Source organism: Carassius auratus, unplaced genomic scaffold (genome assembly GCF_003368295.1).
Source record: "Carassius auratus strain Wakin unplaced genomic scaffold, ASM336829v1 scaf_tig00215934, whole genome shotgun sequence".
In the NCBI taxonomy this organism is placed as follows: Eukaryota; Metazoa; Chordata; class Actinopteri; order Cypriniformes; family Cyprinidae; genus Carassius; species Carassius auratus.
In genome coordinates, this window is record NW_020528315.1 from 34,165 (window position 1) to 51,086 (window position 16,922).

General features: G+C 39.5%; 1 protein-coding gene across 21 annotated transcripts in view; it reads left to right on the top strand.

Annotated features, from left to right (window-relative positions):
• The first annotated feature begins 764 nt into the window (after nucleotides 1-764).
• The window catches only part of LOC113096454 (receptor-type tyrosine-protein phosphatase S-like), a 78,093-nt gene continuing 61,935 nt past the window's right edge, over nucleotides 765-16,922 (top strand). For 4 of the 21 annotated variants that reach the window (XM_026261840.1, XM_026261842.1, XM_026261841.1 and 1 more), the window contains exons 1-6: nucleotides 765-1,123; nucleotides 3,122-3,133; nucleotides 10,602-10,874; nucleotides 11,022-11,603; nucleotides 12,750-12,886; nucleotides 12,979-13,123. In XM_026261840.1, coding sequence (XP_026117625.1) covers nucleotides 907-1,123; nucleotides 3,122-3,133; nucleotides 10,602-10,874; nucleotides 11,022-11,603; nucleotides 12,750-12,886; nucleotides 12,979-13,123 — 1,366 coding nt within the window. In that variant the 5' untranslated portion in view covers nucleotides 765-906. The remainder of the gene's footprint in view (nucleotides 1,124-3,121; nucleotides 3,134-10,601; nucleotides 10,875-11,021; nucleotides 11,604-12,749; nucleotides 12,887-12,978; nucleotides 13,124-16,922) is intronic. The other 17 variants (XM_026261850.1, XM_026261851.1, XM_026261852.1 and 14 more) reach the window with 12 other exon arrangements.

The following is a 16,922-nucleotide window of genomic DNA, read 5'->3' on the forward strand; positions in this document are numbered from 1 at the left end:
CGCCTAACTTACTAAAACTGCAATGAGCCCTTAAAACAAATGATCACATGTAGTATAATAAAAATAATTGAGACGGGGTACCAGAACTACAACTGATAAAATGTTGGCTGTAGCATTATACTATGATATTTCTTCAAAAGTAGATTGTGGAGACAGTTTTATCATCCAAGATTAAAAACCGTCATATCGCACACCCCTACATTGAACCCAACCCTTTCTTCAAACCTTATGACCCCTATAACCCCTATAGCCTTTATCCTTAGCCCTTAAGTAAGACCTTTAGAAAGTTTTGAAAGATCTCAAACTTCTCAAACTGCATGTGTTTTGGAATACAGGGCAATCAATGACCTTGGTTACGACCCAACCCTGGGGCATAATATGGAGGAATATCTAGTGTTTATCATGCACTGCAAATAGCCGTTCTCAGTTCTGTGGTATGCACTGACATGAGTATTATTACTGCTCTTGGGGGAACAAAAGAAATAATTCATGCCATGGGATTTAAGTGTTGTGCTACACTTCAGCCCTGTGCAGCACATTTCAACATGAACTAATGGATGTTCAGCTCACAGCTCACTCTTGACCCTCACCAACTTTCCCCCTTTTGAGACTGACAGTGGTTTATCATATTCGACTCCAGACTCTGATACTTCCCGGCGCGCTGATTGATGCGATCCAGCACTCCTGCGAACACCATAACATCGCTGCTAGTTCTTTTCCGTTTGCGTTTGACTGGATGTATTCAGACATATTTAGATCAGTTTAATTTTTCTTGCCTTGAGTGTGGAACTGCTTAGATTCAACACAGTGAGTTAGTGTTAAAAGACAAAGTTGGCTTTCAAATGGGAAAGGCCTTTGAGCAATTTATGAGGAATACGATGCTGCACCAAACATACAAAAAATAAAATGGTTTCTGACAGCCTTGTTACTTTCCAACCACTAATAGTTTGCTGTCTTCTCCCTCTCTCTCTGTCTTTCATCCCTTTCTTTGGGGTGTTTTTTTTCCTCCCAGGTGCTCTGCAGATAGAAAACACCGAGGAAACCGACCAGGGGAAGTACGAGTGTGTGGCGTCTAATGTGGAAGGCGTCCGATACTCTTCCCCTGCCAACCTGTATGTGCGAGGTAGGGAGCAACCTGGCTTCGGAGACCATCGAAAACAACCAATTAGAGATGCGCGACTGGTCACATGACCTGTTGTATATTAACCAATAGAGTCTTTACACTAAAGCACATATATTGCATATAATATATGCTCATTTTCAATACTTACTGGGTAGTTTTCAGTCTTCTCTTTTGACGAGCGGAGCAATGGGTCGTACAGGTATGTTGTATAATCAAGTTTTTTAGGTTGAAGAGGATAATGGTAAGTCTTGATTTTGATTGGCCAATGCTATAAACCAATCAAAATGCTAATCTTATTCCCTCCAAAAAGGTAAAAAGGTAAATTGTTGCGAGGTGAACAATATGCATGTTGCTTATCACAAGTGTATACATTCAAAATGTAACATGCTAACAAGTAATTGCTAAACCTGTCTTGGTTCAGTGATTATTATTATAATGGAACGACTGTTTTAAGGCAGTGCATTAGCACAGACGACTCTCGATGCTAACCTTAAGAGGAGTTGAATCTCCAGGTTGATGATTTTAATCAATCTTGGCAGATGCATTTTGCGCATGTATTATTTATTTAATGCATATTTAAAAAGACAGTGCATGGGATGGGTTTACCCGCTGTGTACCAAATAACTTTGTTCCGGATAAATTATTCACCGGCCATTATAAAATGGGTCAGAGAGTTGTCTTTTCATTATTATAGTTATTATTGTTCTCCAACTAGAAAAGATGCAGACGCTCCATTTCAAAACGACAGATACAGTTTTAATTAAATTTGTCATTTACTCCCATTAATCCAAACCAGTCTGATTTTTGTCCTTCGGTAGAATGCAAATGATGAGATTTCAACTTTAGACTTTATTTACTTTCATTGAATGGACAAAAAAATATCTTCTTTTGTGTTCTAAAGAGGTACAAATAAGGTTGAGTAAATGACAGAATTATCATTTTGAGGGAAATTATCCGTTTATTAATTAATTTACAAATTATAAATGCATAGTGATTATCATAAATGATTGACTGTTGGTGTGTTTTATCAGTTACCACCAGTTGTTTAAAGAAATAAACCACAAGAGGCCTTACTTTTACAGTGACATTACCATAGTAAGGGTATTTTAGGCACATTATGCCTTATAGCACCTCATTACCGTGGTAAAGTCAGGGTAAAACTACGACCTCAAGTGGATTATCACTATTTTTCTCAGTTCTGAAGTATTTTAGTCATACAACTTTAAGAGACTTTAGTTTTTCAGTTGCATTTGATCTGATGTCTGGTGACATTTCAGTAATTGGCCGACTGGAGATTTCTGAAATCCATTCAAATTACCACAGCGATAATTAATTCAACATAGGTATGCTAATGTCTCACTGATTATGCGCATACTGCATTAAGTATCCCGTGTCCTTTGGTTTTGTTTTCAAAGCTTAATCATTGGGTACAATCAAATGTTTTCTGTTCTAGAGTTAACGGCACTTGAAATTAGCAGCTACGATGGAGGAAACCGCTCAGCCGTTTATACGAGCGAAACTGCATTTACATGTCGCATAATAGCGCGACGCCTTTAGAATCGGTTGTCTTGATTGTAGCTGCTAACTTTAATGCTAATTATGTGGGGTTTTATTTGTATGGTCGGTTTGATTTGGTTTGCACTTTGGGTTGTTTCATTGATTTCTGTTTTTGTGTCTTTGTTTTGTTTCTGTAATTAAAGCCGCAGTGGCAGCTCTTCAGGCGGCTAAAGACCTTGTAATTTTGCATTGTTATAACATGCTTGAATAGACGCCAGTGGCTGAACGCAACCACTGGGGTGAATCAAACTGTTTGGGTCAAAGCAGGTTAACGTGGCAGACATGTCGCGTGTCACGCAATAAATAATCAGGCGACATCAGTCAGAGAAATGTAGCAGCTAAAAGCCTTGAGGTGGCCTTTTTTACTCTCTCTGTGTTTCCCCTATTTTTCTCTTCTCCTCATGTCATTGTGTTCTGCATCAACCCCTTTACATCCCTCAGAGCTTCGAGAAGGTTGGTGTGTTTTTTCTTTTTTCACTTTTTTTAACCCACATTAAAAAACGCAAAATCAACATGTATTAAAACCTTAACCTTGACTGATCTATTGGAAGGATCATTGGCGATTCGGAGTTTAAAATTAAGCTGATAAATAACTTTTAAATTCTGAGAGATTTGATTTAATTGCATAAACTAGTACTAACTAACCCGCTAATTCGGGTTCGTTTTTCTTTTTATGTTTAAGTTTGCATTGTGGGGCCTTTTCTCTTTTGCATCCTTCAGTATTGCTTTTGCCCAAAGAAAATGCTTATGCTGTCATGGATATCTCGCATTTGAAAGTATACCACAGCCTGATGCATGATGGGAGAATGTAACTGCGCTTGCATGCCTCGAGACGTAATTCCTTTGGCTGTCGTGTTTTGTTGCATTCCTGTGTTCTTGTGAGGTTTATTATTTTCTTTGTTTTTCGCAAAACGAGAATTCAAGCCTTTGTTGGCTACTTATTCAGTCCATTCCCTGTGTTGTGGTGTTCTTGTGATGTGCACCCTTAGTTTTGTTCATTTTCGACTCCCTTTGCGTTCTAGTTTCTGGTTTGTTAGATGTGGTTTGTGTTTCTGTGCTCTGTCGTCTCTTGTAAACTCTTACTGCAGACAGTTTTCCCGCCATCTTCTCAATTACAAAGCCGTTCTTCCACACGAAAGCTTGCAAATTCCCTTCTGCTAATTCGTTTTTGTGCCATGTGGATCATTGGCAGATATAATGATCTCCGCACTTCATGTGGCCCCCCAGAAAACAGGCTTTATTCCAGAGCCTCAACAAGCTAGCGATATTTCCTTGTGATGACTGACTGCCTCTTGCCCTTTCGCAGTCTGCAGGCTCAATCAAATTAGGATTTATCATCCGCTCGAATCCTGGTTGCCAGTGTACATCTGAAGTGGTTTTTATATCACTGAGACATGCTGTATTAAAACCCCCAAATTGGACCAGAACAAAAAGCAGGTGCTTTGTTTGTGAGTCTCTCTATGTTAATCCTTCGCTAATGCAAAGTTTCATATGCATATCGAAGTCCCGTCGGCCTTTTGGCTTAAGGTAATTTAGCTTTACAAGTTGGTTGCATGCAGAGCTGTAGGAACCACTACAATATTTACCATTTTTATGGTCGTCCACACACTTTTGAGGAGATTTTCCGAAACTTTGTCTTGTTTTAGAAGCGAAAATATCTAAATTTACCTTTAAAAAAATTATAATTTACTTGACAGCCAAAAGTGTGTACATTAAAATTCTGTATTAGTTAAAATTGGAAAAAAAAATCTTATTCAGTTGGCATTTTTTAAGCAAAAACAAAAAAATTGATCATTGGATTAATAATATCTTCAAGTTTACATTGAACTCTTTTAATTTAAGTTAAATGTACATTTTAAATGAAATTGAAATATCATAGTTTTTTTGTGCCTTTTTTTTACCCCATTAAAACAAAAATGTAATCTTATTAGTTTAATATTGTCTTAAAGTTTAATTTAACTCATTTTTAAATGTAAATGTTAAGTTTAAATTGCAACTACTTATATTATATTAATATAATATAACTTAATATTAACATCTACATTATCCATTCTTTGGTCATTGCAATTATTATTTTTTTTGCTGTATAATGATAAATCAGCCGGAAAGATTGCATTTAATCTGATAAGTTTGTCTAATTGTGCGGATAGCTCATCGCTCTCCCCAGTGTAGTGATGGTTCAGATGGCCGTTTGTCTGTCTGTCAGGGATAATGGCATAGAATAAGAGTCTCTACTTCTCTTTGCTAATGCTAACGTGTGCCGACTGTCTCGTGATGTCTGAGACTAAATGGCTGTCTGAATTATTCAGTTTTTACAGACTCTGTGTTGTTGGGAGGGGGGCGACGCCACATGAATTGAGGCTATAAATAATGAAGTGCGCTTTGCCGCTACTCTGTCTCTTAGGGTCTGGCATTTATTGACAGAGCTTTATTTTTCATATCCGGCTGTTCCCACTGTGATATCTGTGCCCCATTTACCCTGATAGCTTGTTACTGCTGCCTAGCATGTAGATAGTGTAACAGACTGAGCATATTACCGTTCCCTAGATGCACACTAGCAATAACAAAAATACATTTTAAACATTAAAGAAATGCTAGTGGATAGCATACTGTAGCTTGAAAATGAGACCAGTGGAAATGTTTAATTTAAAGAGTGTGTTGGCCACTAGAATTGCATGTAAAAAAAAAAGCTAATGTGCTACAAAATATATATATATATAAATTTTGCCAATTTTGCTATTTACAGCGTTTAATGGCGAGCCACTCTTTTCAAATATCCTCAGTATTTTTTTGACTAGATCTTCTTGTTAGCCGTCTACCCCAGGCGTTTAAGCTAATTGCCTCCGTATGGCAAAATTCCCCCTCTGAGCCTTAACTTATCTAGTTCTCTTCTATTTCGTGTGAAAAATTAATAACAGAAATTATGATTCTTCTTGTTCCAATGAAGTCGATAATCTTTCATTGTTGCCGCCTGACAATGAAGCTCTTAACCGTTCCGCCATTCAACTCCACAAAATGCCAAAATGTTAAAGATACAAGATCCCAGAATATTTTCAGGGCATTATTAATAGCAATTAGCCCCCAAGACGAGGAAACAAGACCTCAAAGATCCACTCTGAGATGCTGGAAAACTGAGCTGTACCGAATGCCATGCTAAATGCTATGAGTATGTTCAGTGTATGCGCATGGAGATGCATGTGAACCCCACTGCCACCACTTTGGGATGTTTTGCATGTCCTTGCATGCTGTGTTGGTATTCAAATAGAAATGCAAGCTAGATCACACCCTCTACTTGTGGAAATGAAGGCTAACTTTGATCGGTAAAAATGTCATAAAGGGACAGGTTTTGGTGCAAAATCTAAAATGCAGTTCAGTCTGAGGATTTAGCTGAACACTTCTCATGCATTGACCAGACAATCAGGAGGTAGTGTTTTACAAATGCACCAATTTTCATTACTAGAACTGGTCCGAAACCCAACTGAGGCTGCTTTGCATTGCAGTGGCGGAGGTGTGTGTGTGTTAATACAGGGAACCCCTGCCGTTTGCATGCAAATGGCCTCGCTACCTTCAAGTGAAATGTATTATTGTGGGTTTTGGACATCAAACAGGGTGTAATCTCAGCTTCAAGGTGACATTAAAGGCTGCGCACTATTTCAGCTTCCCTTCCTACCTTCATTTTGGGGCTGGACAGACTGTCTCAAAATGGCCGCTAATGTCCACCTTAGATTCTTCCTAGTCAGGAAGCATAAGGAGTGAGGCACTCTTTGGCCTTTTGATTTTGTCTTTCTCTGTGCGTTGTAAGACCTCATGAGTTGTTTTTTTCTCCACATTGGGCTTGAAATGGGATTTCGTCTCTGGACCTCAAAGAGATTGTTCTCGGCCTGCTTGATTTCTGGTCATAGTGAATGAGGAGCAGGTCCATCCAATTGGACTGTTATATATTTCTCCAAATATCACAGCGGAGAGCAACATCAAACATCAGGAATTTAGCTATAGGACCATGTGTCAGGACATAGATAAAGCCCGGGAAGGCTTCATGCGATGGCATTTCAAAGGCCGATCCATTGATAGCGACAGCCGTAAATGTTGACATGCTTCTGAAAACATTAGACCTGCTTATGATTCCCCCCTTTGCCACAGTTTATTTGAGCGTGATGCTTTGTTCCCTGTGACTCTGAAGTTGCCAGGCTCCTCGCGGTCTTTTCAAATGGTTTTTCCGTTTAGAAAATGACCCAATTCAGTCTGACTTTTGATTAGAATCTGGAATGTTCAAGTGTAGATTGAGCATGTAACAATAGAATGAATAATTCCCTGAATTTGACCCTAGGAAAACAAGCTGCAGTTTTTAGCCTCTTTAGACTTGGTTTAAGAATGGCCAAATGTTGCATCGCCCATTTTTAGGCCCACACGCAATTTGTGTCAGCGCAACTCATATAGTATGTGTGTTTATTTAACATATTGGCTTATTTAAAATTTTTACCACATTTTACTATATTTATTTTCCTAAAATCAGTGCAGGAAATTCTTAAACATCGACAAATTGCATCTGGGCCTCTCCATCATTAATCCACACTAGAAGAATCACGCTCGTCTTGTCACTATCACATTGCACTGTGTTCTGTCATTGTTAAAACACACTTGCATTGCTATTATCTGTGTGTGCTGTGTCGAATTCACCAACTTCGACAGTTCAGTTGTGTTGATCCCTAAAATGTTGCACTTGGGGAGGGTTGCATGACTCAAATATGTGTTGACTAGCTGTAGGCCTGGTTGATAGTGTGGTGCCATTCCGTTGACGCCATTCCTGCAATCACTGTCATGCATGCACATTGTGATATGTGGGCTGCCCTTTCAACAACATTTGTTCAATATGCATTTATATGGGGGTGGGGGTCGTTTCAGTGTGTCATTGTTTATTTTAATGTTGTTTTTGTTTTCTAAACAAATTAAGAAGTATTTTTCCTGAATTAGAGGAGTGATCCAGGTTCAGTGCAAATGTTGCTCTGTTGCATTTGTGGTGTGATGTTGATTACCAAAGAAAATAATTTAGGAAAAAAGGATAACATTTCAGTTACACATAAAAAATAAAAAATTTAATTAGAAAAAAAAATGTTTTTTATAGAAGTTATCATGCCTCAAAATGCTATGGACAGAGCTTCACTTCAATTGAACCTGGAAAGTTCCTAGAAATATATTACTATTTTAACTAAACAAAACAAAAAAACAATCAGTAACAAAATTAATACATTTATTATAAAATGCATTTAATTAAAAAAACTTTTAAATATTATTATAAATGTATAAATGAATAACAAAGTTAACTTGATCTTGTTTAATTCATGATTATGAAATGGATTGAGTTATAATGTGTTTTTCACTCACTGGACAAGAACCGAGATCACACTGGCTCTCTGAAACTGTGAATGTATTCATGTTTAATTAGAGTAGAGCCTGTTAACTTGACTAACTATAACCGTATTTCTAAATTTTAAAGTTCTTAGTAATATTTATTTTCCAAAAGTTTTTTACAATTCTAAATGTTCTAAACATTCAAACTAGATTTAAACCCACTGAACTTTAAATCGTGTTTACAAAATCAGGACTTTATGCTCTTTGGCTGCTGTTGTCCGAGGCGATGGTGAGAGTTTAATCGTGTATTTCAAGCCCCATTGTGTGAGAAGTCAAACCAACATGCTTTTATACCAGTTGGCCCAGAGTTACAGTCTCCTCTTTGCCCCAGTTCCCACCTCTCACTCCCTGTGTTATTTCCCTTCTGTCTCTGTCCCAAATGTACGTCCACCATGTAGTCTTTCCCGTCTGTCTGGTTCCCGTCTGCTGTCTTGCAGCCTAGGTCTTGTTCTGCTTGTGCCCAATCTCTACCTGTTGTTCCTGTCCTCGTTGTGTCTTTGTGGGGTTGTAAATTTGGTTTAAAGTTTGGTTGTTTTTTTTTTTGAGCTAGCCCCAACACCCATTTCTGTCCCTCTGTCTTTCCTTTCTCCTCTTGCCAAATGTAAATGAGGCATGACCCCCTCACCACTCGCCATCTTAGTACACACCTAGCACCACCCTACTTCTTAATTCATTGTCATTTTACATCCACTGACATCAATAAGGCAGTTGCCTTGAAGATTCTTGGGGGACCAAACTACAAAGTTTGGTGCAATACTAAATTTTACATGTAACAGGTAGCACTTCTTTAACCTGAACGCTACTACTAGTAACATCTGTATTCTAATTATAAATGCGCTGTTCCAAAACCTTGCAAGTTTACCAAGATTACACCTAACACTCAGTGTTTCATAAGCAACTTTATATTGCTTTCTAACATAGTAATATGAGAATTGCATGTATCCTTGTGGTAAAAAGTCAATCCCAAAATCCACACAAAAGGTCAAGTTTATGGACTAATTTCATTTAAGATATTTCAGTCTAACTAAAAATGTATTGCTTTACCCAATAATTGTGGCAGACTGTATCGGAAACAGTTGTGAGTTGGGTATTTAGAATATTTGTTGAAAGTTGCCTTAGAAGGTATCTGCCTAGGCAGCTTGCTAGGTTTTGGAACAGATTCTGAATTTTATAGTCTTATATGTTTCCATTTGTTCTTGACTTTGTAACGAGTCGTGTCAAAATAGCAAGGTTACCAAGAATGAACAAGCCAGACAGGCTATTAAAAAAGCCTGTTGTACAACCTGGCCAACTCCATATCTGCCATAACTCATATCGAACCCTTTCCCCCAACAGATCCTTCATCTTTTCTCTCGTGTGTAGGTTTGGCATCTCGGTAGTTGAGGTGCATAGCTGTCATCATTGTAGACTAGCATCTGTATCATTTTCTTTCTTTTTATTGTTTTATTGATGTGTGTGATAGTTAGTTGAGTTGAACCAACAGCTAATTATTGACTGAATCCAGAACGTCCGCTGTAACTTTTGTGTTACGTCTAGCCAAGACCGCAATGTGACAATACTATCCTGTCACATTACGTCATATTGGCTGGAGACCATAAAAAAAGCCTTTCTCTGCAATAAAGTGGGTTTCCCCTTCGTTCCTTTTCCCAACCCTTCCCTTTCTTCCTCTTTCTGGCTCTTTTGCGCGTTCTTTTCTCTTATATTTCTCTTTTTTTCCTCTCCAGTTGTCTTTTGTCCGGGCATGCTAGCGACCCTTCAGTTATATTCCTCTATGCATTTTATCTCAGATTCTTCTCTCTGGTTTTCTTGTTCCCATTTACTCTTTGGTTGACCTCTACCTATTTCTGCATGATGTCTGTGAAAATGACAGCTGCATCTATCAATGGAAACGTGTCAGATCTTAAAAAGGCTTTGTCCAATTGATCTACTCTCAACCACAAAAATCTGATTAAGGTTTCTCATCTTTAGTCCCTCTTGGAGGGAATCACATTACTAGTGCATGTACGTACCAATGTGTACATACATATGTAAGGTTTCCTTAGCATGGGCAGATAAAAAAAAAATATCAAAAAAAGTTTTGTTGTTCACACTATTTTATGCATAGTAAAAAAAACTGCTTTCTAACAGTAATTCATGCTTTTCATTTTCACTGTAGTTATAAGCCACATAGAGATCTCATTTTAAAGATGAGAAACTCATAATAGATTTTTGTGAAATTTAATTGTGCTGTGATGGGTCAAATATTGGTCAATGGAACCTTGTTTCAATGAACTTGTTGCTTTAATGTCAATCTATATTGTTGGTGAAGTTTTGTTAATTAAGTTACTTTATCATTATTTTAATTTGTATAAACCCAAATGTTTGTGAAGTTTTAGTCTCATTCTTTTTTAATAATATGTTGTTCTCTCTGTAGACAACATCTTGTAGGTTCTAAAGAAAGGCTCATTTTCATCGGCGTGTCATTACCTTTCTCTTTCTCTTTTTCTTGTTGCCATTCCTCCGCCCTTTGCAGTTCGTCGTGTGCCCCCGCGTTTCTCCATCACGCCCCCCACTACCCAAGAGATCATGCCGGGCGGTAGTGTCAACATCACGTGCGTCGCCGTCGGCTCACCCATGCCCTATGTCAAGTGGATGCTCAACTCTGAGGACCTGACACCGGAGGATGAGATGCCAGTTGGCAGGAATGTTCTAGAGTTAAACAGCGTCCGTGAGTCGGCCAACTACACCTGCGTGGCCATGAGCAGCCTGGGCATCATCGAGGCTAATTCCCAGATCATTGTCAAGTGTAAGATTTCATTGAGTCCTACAAGGTCACTCGAAGGATCTCTGGTCAAAAGAAATTAAAACTAAGCCAAAGCAAGTATTTCAGATAGTGTTTAGTCCGAGTATTGAATGTTTAAGTCTATGGTATTTTCTTATCCCCCACTTGCAGCCTTGCCGAAACCTCCAGGTACTCCTGTCGTAACCGAAACTACCGCCACCAGTATCACCATCACCTGGGACAGTGGCAACCCTGAGCCCGTCTCCCATTACATCATACAGTATCGCGCCAAATCTCCCGAAAGCAAGTTCGAGACCGTGGACTCCATCACCACCACCCGCTACAGCATCGGTGGACTTTCTCCAAACACTGATTATGAGATCCGGGTGTCAGCCTTCAACACCATTGGCCAGGGCCCGCCCAGCGAACCTGTTGAGGCCAGGACTGGGGAGCAGGCTCCCGCCAGCCCACCGCGCAATATCCAGGCCCGTATCATCTCCCAGAACACCATGATGGTGCGCTGGGATGAACCTGAGGAGCCCAATGGACAGATCAAGGGTTATCGGGTCTACTACACAATGGATCCATCTCAGCCCATGAGCATGTGGCACATCCACAACGTACAGGACAGTGTGATCACCACCATTCAAAGTCTGGTGGCCTCAGAGACCTACACCATCAGAGTGCTGGCCTTCACGTCCGTAGGAGATGGACCCTTCTCGGATCCCATTCATGTTAAAGTGCTTCAAGGAGGTTAGTTTGTCTTGTTGTTTTTTTTTGTTTTTTTAGTCAATCTCAAAAGGCCATTGCGCCAACAGTTTGTCAATTTTAACGAGTCTATTTTCAGTGTTGGGTAACTGAAAGATGTAGAATGGTGGGTTTCGCAACTGAAGAATGTTTGTTGCAAATATTGGGTGAAGCAAATTGAATTTAGAGATTGGTAAAGTCTGTTTTTTTTTGTGTGTTTTATGGCCTAACAATGTAGCAAGATGAGCTTAGTGATTGTAAAATGTCTGTTGTCACTGTTTTTTGAATGCTAATGATGTAGCAAGCTAAGTTTCACAATTGGAAATGTACATTGTTATTGGTTGGGCTAATGGTGTAGGAAGGTGAGTTTTCAAAATGTCTACTGCTATTATTTAACAATTGACAAATGTCTGTTGTCAGTGTTTGGTGGGCTAACAATGTACTAAGCTAAGCTAAGGTTGAGCTAATGGTGAATTTGAAGCAAGCCGAATTTGAAACTGCCTGTTGCTAATATTTAGCGATTATACATTTTAATTTTAGTAAAAAAAAAAAGAGTCTCTTGTCAGTTTTTGGTGGGCTAATGATATAGCAAGGTGAGTTTCACAATGGAAAATGTCCTTTGTGAACAGAGCCGATTCACCCTATACTCAAAATATGCAAGGTGCGTAGGGCCCCCAAAACACTCAGAAGTTGATTTAATTTTAGTTTCATTTTTGAATTTGTCCAGTTCAGTTTAACAACTGAAAAATGTCTGTTGCTAAAATTTGAGGAAGCTAATAGCAAATTAAATTTAGTGAGTGCAAATATCTGTTGTCAGTGTGTGGTGGGATAATTATGTAGCAATCGGAAATGTCAATTTTTAGTATTAGGTGATGTAGCAGTAAAGAAAAAATGTAGAATCCATGTCCATTTTTATTTTAGTCAAAAACACAGCAAGATGAGGTTAATTATTGGTTATGAGTTGGCGAGATCAAATGAGCAATTGTAAATTTCAGGTTTACAAAATTGTAAGTACACTACTTGAACCTGGTAATCATTCAGTTGCCACTGAGTATTTTTTTTTCAACCACATTCACTAATTTTACAGTTGTAAATCTCTTTGTTTATAAAATTTCTTGTCTATTAAACTGACAACACTGGCTCCATTTGTAGTCCCTGGACAGCCGACTAACTTCCAGGTTGGTGAGGTGTCAGACACGAGCGTTGAGCTAACATGGGAACCGGCCTTCGAGAAAGAGGGAATCATCAGTTACGAACTACATTACAAAGAGGGCGGGCAGGAATCTCAGGTGCCTCCTTACAAAAGACCTTCTCAAAAACATTGCCAGGACCACTGTTGCACATGTCATTAGCAGTAACATTATTATTTTCCACCAAACAGGTAAAGAAAACATTCGGCCCAGCCTCTTCCTATGTGGTGGAGGGTCTGCGTGCAAATACAGAGTACTACTTCTCTCTGGCTGCTATCTCCAACAAAGGCATTGGGGCCTTCACCAATGAAATATCCCAAAGGACATCCCAAGCCAGTATGTAGTCCATTTCCTTTCCTAAGGACCCGAATCTGAAGTGGTGGTGGTGGGGTGGGGGGGTCTAATATTGTATTTTGATTGAGAAAAGCCAAGACATAATGGCTATTTTGAGCTTTCAATGGGGTCGGGATACAACAACACTGTTTGAAAGGGCCACTGTAACCTTCACCCTCGTTTCCCAATCCAGGGATATTGTTTATCGACTCTGGAAATGTCAAGAGTAAATGATTGTCTGGTCCCTGGTTTATGACAGGTGCTCTGCTTTGGGTTTTCTGGCAGTGGTTCTTTGTGTTGTGCTTGTTTACGCATCTAAATTGCATCACAAAACAGCATCACCTTCAAGCCAGAAGGGGTTTTTCTACATGCAGGTAGCAAAGGTGATGTTGCTTTGATCAGAATTTTTTCCAAATGACTTGGCAAAGCTTTTGAAAAATGTCTTTCTGGACATGTTCAGAACTTGTTTTTAATAAGACGATAAAAGCGAACAGACCAAATTTGTGTAAATTTGGTTGTGAAAACATTCTTATGTAAATCACTGCAAACGCATCAGAGTTTATGTAAGAATGGTTGTACGTGCGATTTGCGAGCCCTCTTACTTTGATGTTTTAAATATAATTTTATTAAAAAGCGTCTAAATGTTAGAGCCCAAACTTTTCAATGACCTGTGTTTAGTTTAATGGATTCCTCGCCCCTTGGATTGTGTCGCATGCACACACTTCTTTTTCTTCTTTGTTTGGTTATTCTTTCATCTGGGTCTCTGTATGTCACAGTTATGTACTTCAGAGATTTCCTACATGTGAAACAAACAAATCAATGTGGGTTGATTGATCTGCAGCAAGCGTGCCATTCGGCTCCCCTGCGCGCTCCCTTCTTTCTTTCTGTGTTCGTATTTCTTTTTCATGTGTCAACAGCAAATGCACTTTTTTCCTCCCATGTGACTGAAGCGCACAAAATATTATTGACTCTGGGGTCTGCCATGGCTTTCCACCACATCTAGTCCCTCACTGTGTATTACTGAAAACAGCGCAGTCAGTGGCCACTGGAGCCTGCAGGTAGTCAGCATTTACACTGGGAGACTGGCTGAATTATTCAAGCCTCCGGCCCAAAAATACATCCTCGCTGAGTCGCATCATGATTCAGTGCATGAAATCATCAGTGCTTGTGGGGAACCTTGCAGCTGGCATGAGCCCTGTGCTAAAAAACTGCAGTTACTTGTCTTCGGCTTGTACAAGCAAAAGGGTCCAGAAGTCTGAGGGCATGGGTGAATATGCGTCTACTTTTATTGTCTTTTATAGTCTTTTATACCAAGCTAAGATATATTTTAGTTGTATTTCTCTGAGTGATTAAAATTATTACTTTTTTGGGGGGCACAGAACACTTTCAGTTTCAGAATAAATTAATTATGGGTAACAAATGCACTTGTGAATATGGCATTTCTACAATTCCACATGATGCTAGCTAGCTTCCAAGAAAAAATAAACAAAAGAAAAATGATGTTCACCTTCAAAATGATCACTATAATTGTGCTTAGATTAGTTTCTATGCTTTTATGGGTTGTAGTGTAAAGCTTAAAGTTAAAACTCAACATGCACTGGCATTCAGAAACCATTCTACCTCTGTAATCTAGCATGTTTCTTAGTGAAATAGGATATTGGAGGACTCATTTTTTCAATCAGGAACTTAGAGGTTCCTTTTCTAAATTGGATTCTTCAGACTTGGATACACTTACAGTGAGAGGAAGATGCCAGAAAGCCATGGCAGCAGACGTGGACCATTTTAACTCATCTTCTGTTTCTACCTGTGCAGCTTGTTGGTGCAGAATGGGTGGGATGGGATTGGGTTGGTTGAGTGAGTGCTGGGATGCAGTGAACCTGCTGCATTGACACACAACGTAACACCTGGGCGTGAGAGAGCGAGCACTGAATGCATGTATTTCCTCCAATTCCCCTCGGGGGGCGCTCTGTTAATGCATCCTTTGACTTCTGGCATGTCTTACGCTGTGTGTGTCCCCTTCTGTTCCATCACTGTATGTCTGTCCTGCTGTTGGTGTTCTGAAACAATGCAGTGCTCTTTCTACCTCCCTTTTGTTTTCTAGCTCTTCTGTTTCACTCTGTCTCCTGACATGAAACTAAAGCTCACCTGCTCCGGCTTGACGTCACCTGGTTTTAATTTATTTCCGTTCAGTACACAGTTCAGTCAACTTTATTTCCTTTTGGTTTGGTTTTACTCAGACACACTTACTTTTTTTTTTTGCTCTTGCTATCAGGGTTAAATTTACTGTGACAAGCTCGACATGCAGCAGCAGTACTTAGCATTGCCAAAGCAAATCCATTAAACTAAAGGTGAGAGTAAGTATCCCGGTGGGATGGCCGTAGGCTTCTTGCTTGAGTTACGGGACTCCACTTTGTCCCGCAGGGTCTCACACAGATGGGAGACTTGTTTCACTACATCTGCCGACGTCTTCCCAAGAGCCTAAACTAAAGTAGTGCAGATTTACCCATAACAAGGTCAGGGAGGCGACAACCTTGGACAGTTAGAAGCAATTTAGCACAAACGCCCCACAACCTAACACATAAACAAACATTACAGTGTGGATTCCCGTGAGGTAAGTGACCGCCATTCAGTGGAAAGCCCAGTCTGCCACCAAACGTTTCAGAAGTCGCCCAACTTGACAGTCATATATATGTAGGCGTATAGTGACCTTTAGATGCAGAACTGTCATATACACCAGCGAAATTGGTCCGCATCCCTTTACAACTGTGCACAAGCTGAAAAGAGTACCATGTCTTCACCAAGAGTTACCAAGACACTAATTAGCCAGATTATACATGGATTACCTCTTCATAATATGTTTTGAACCACACCAAGTGGCAGACTGGACTTCCTCGTGAAGGCGCAAAAGAAAAGTGTATCGTGTCTGTTTCTTTTTTGGTACAGTGCTGTTCAGTTGATGCCCAGTCAGGTCACTGTTTGTGGGTCAGCCCACAGTTATGAGCCCCTGCAGTGGTCCAGCAGAGAGTACTCACCTCACCCTCCATATCCCCCAACTCTTTGGAGGATATGTCCAAATTTCGAGGGTTAGTGGAGATAGACACTCCTGCTTCGACCAAGTGGGTGCCAGTGGGAAGTGCGCTTAAAGAGTCAATGGCTATTCAGTGATGCTAAGGTTTCAAAACATGGTCATAGAGGGTCCACAAACTGGGGGCAAGGGTTTCTGCACCAATCTTAGTCATGGGTTTAGTGCAAGAACATCTTTGAGGTCCACAAGTAGATTAAGTCCAGTAAGTTGCCAGCAATCAGCTTTTTAGCCAAGCAAATCTCTAATACCATTATTTTTCACCAATCATTTGGTTTATTTGAAGCAGCACCACAATCTGGATAAAGTCAATAATTGTATAAGTAAAAATCAGTGGTTGACTCTTAATTTGAAGAGTGATTTCATTTGGAGGTCCACAGTCTTATCAATTGAAGTCTACACTGATAGAAGCTAGGTAAACTAACTCCAACCTTTTTATGCAAACAAATCTGAGTTTTTCACCTCCCAATTGTCAGTGCTACCATTTGGCATGGATCTGAATGATTAAGTCATAAATTCTAAGAATACGACTTTCAAATTTTGGCGTTGAGGCACAACTCTGTTTTCTCAGGTAGTTCAGGTAGTTCTGCAACCCTCAGATACCAAACTTTCTTGCCACACTCAAACCAGATTGATTTATGAGAACTAAATGCAAATACTCTACAAGAGAGGAAGTTCATTTTCAGAATATATCTTCAAACAGAAGGTGAAAGTCCAATA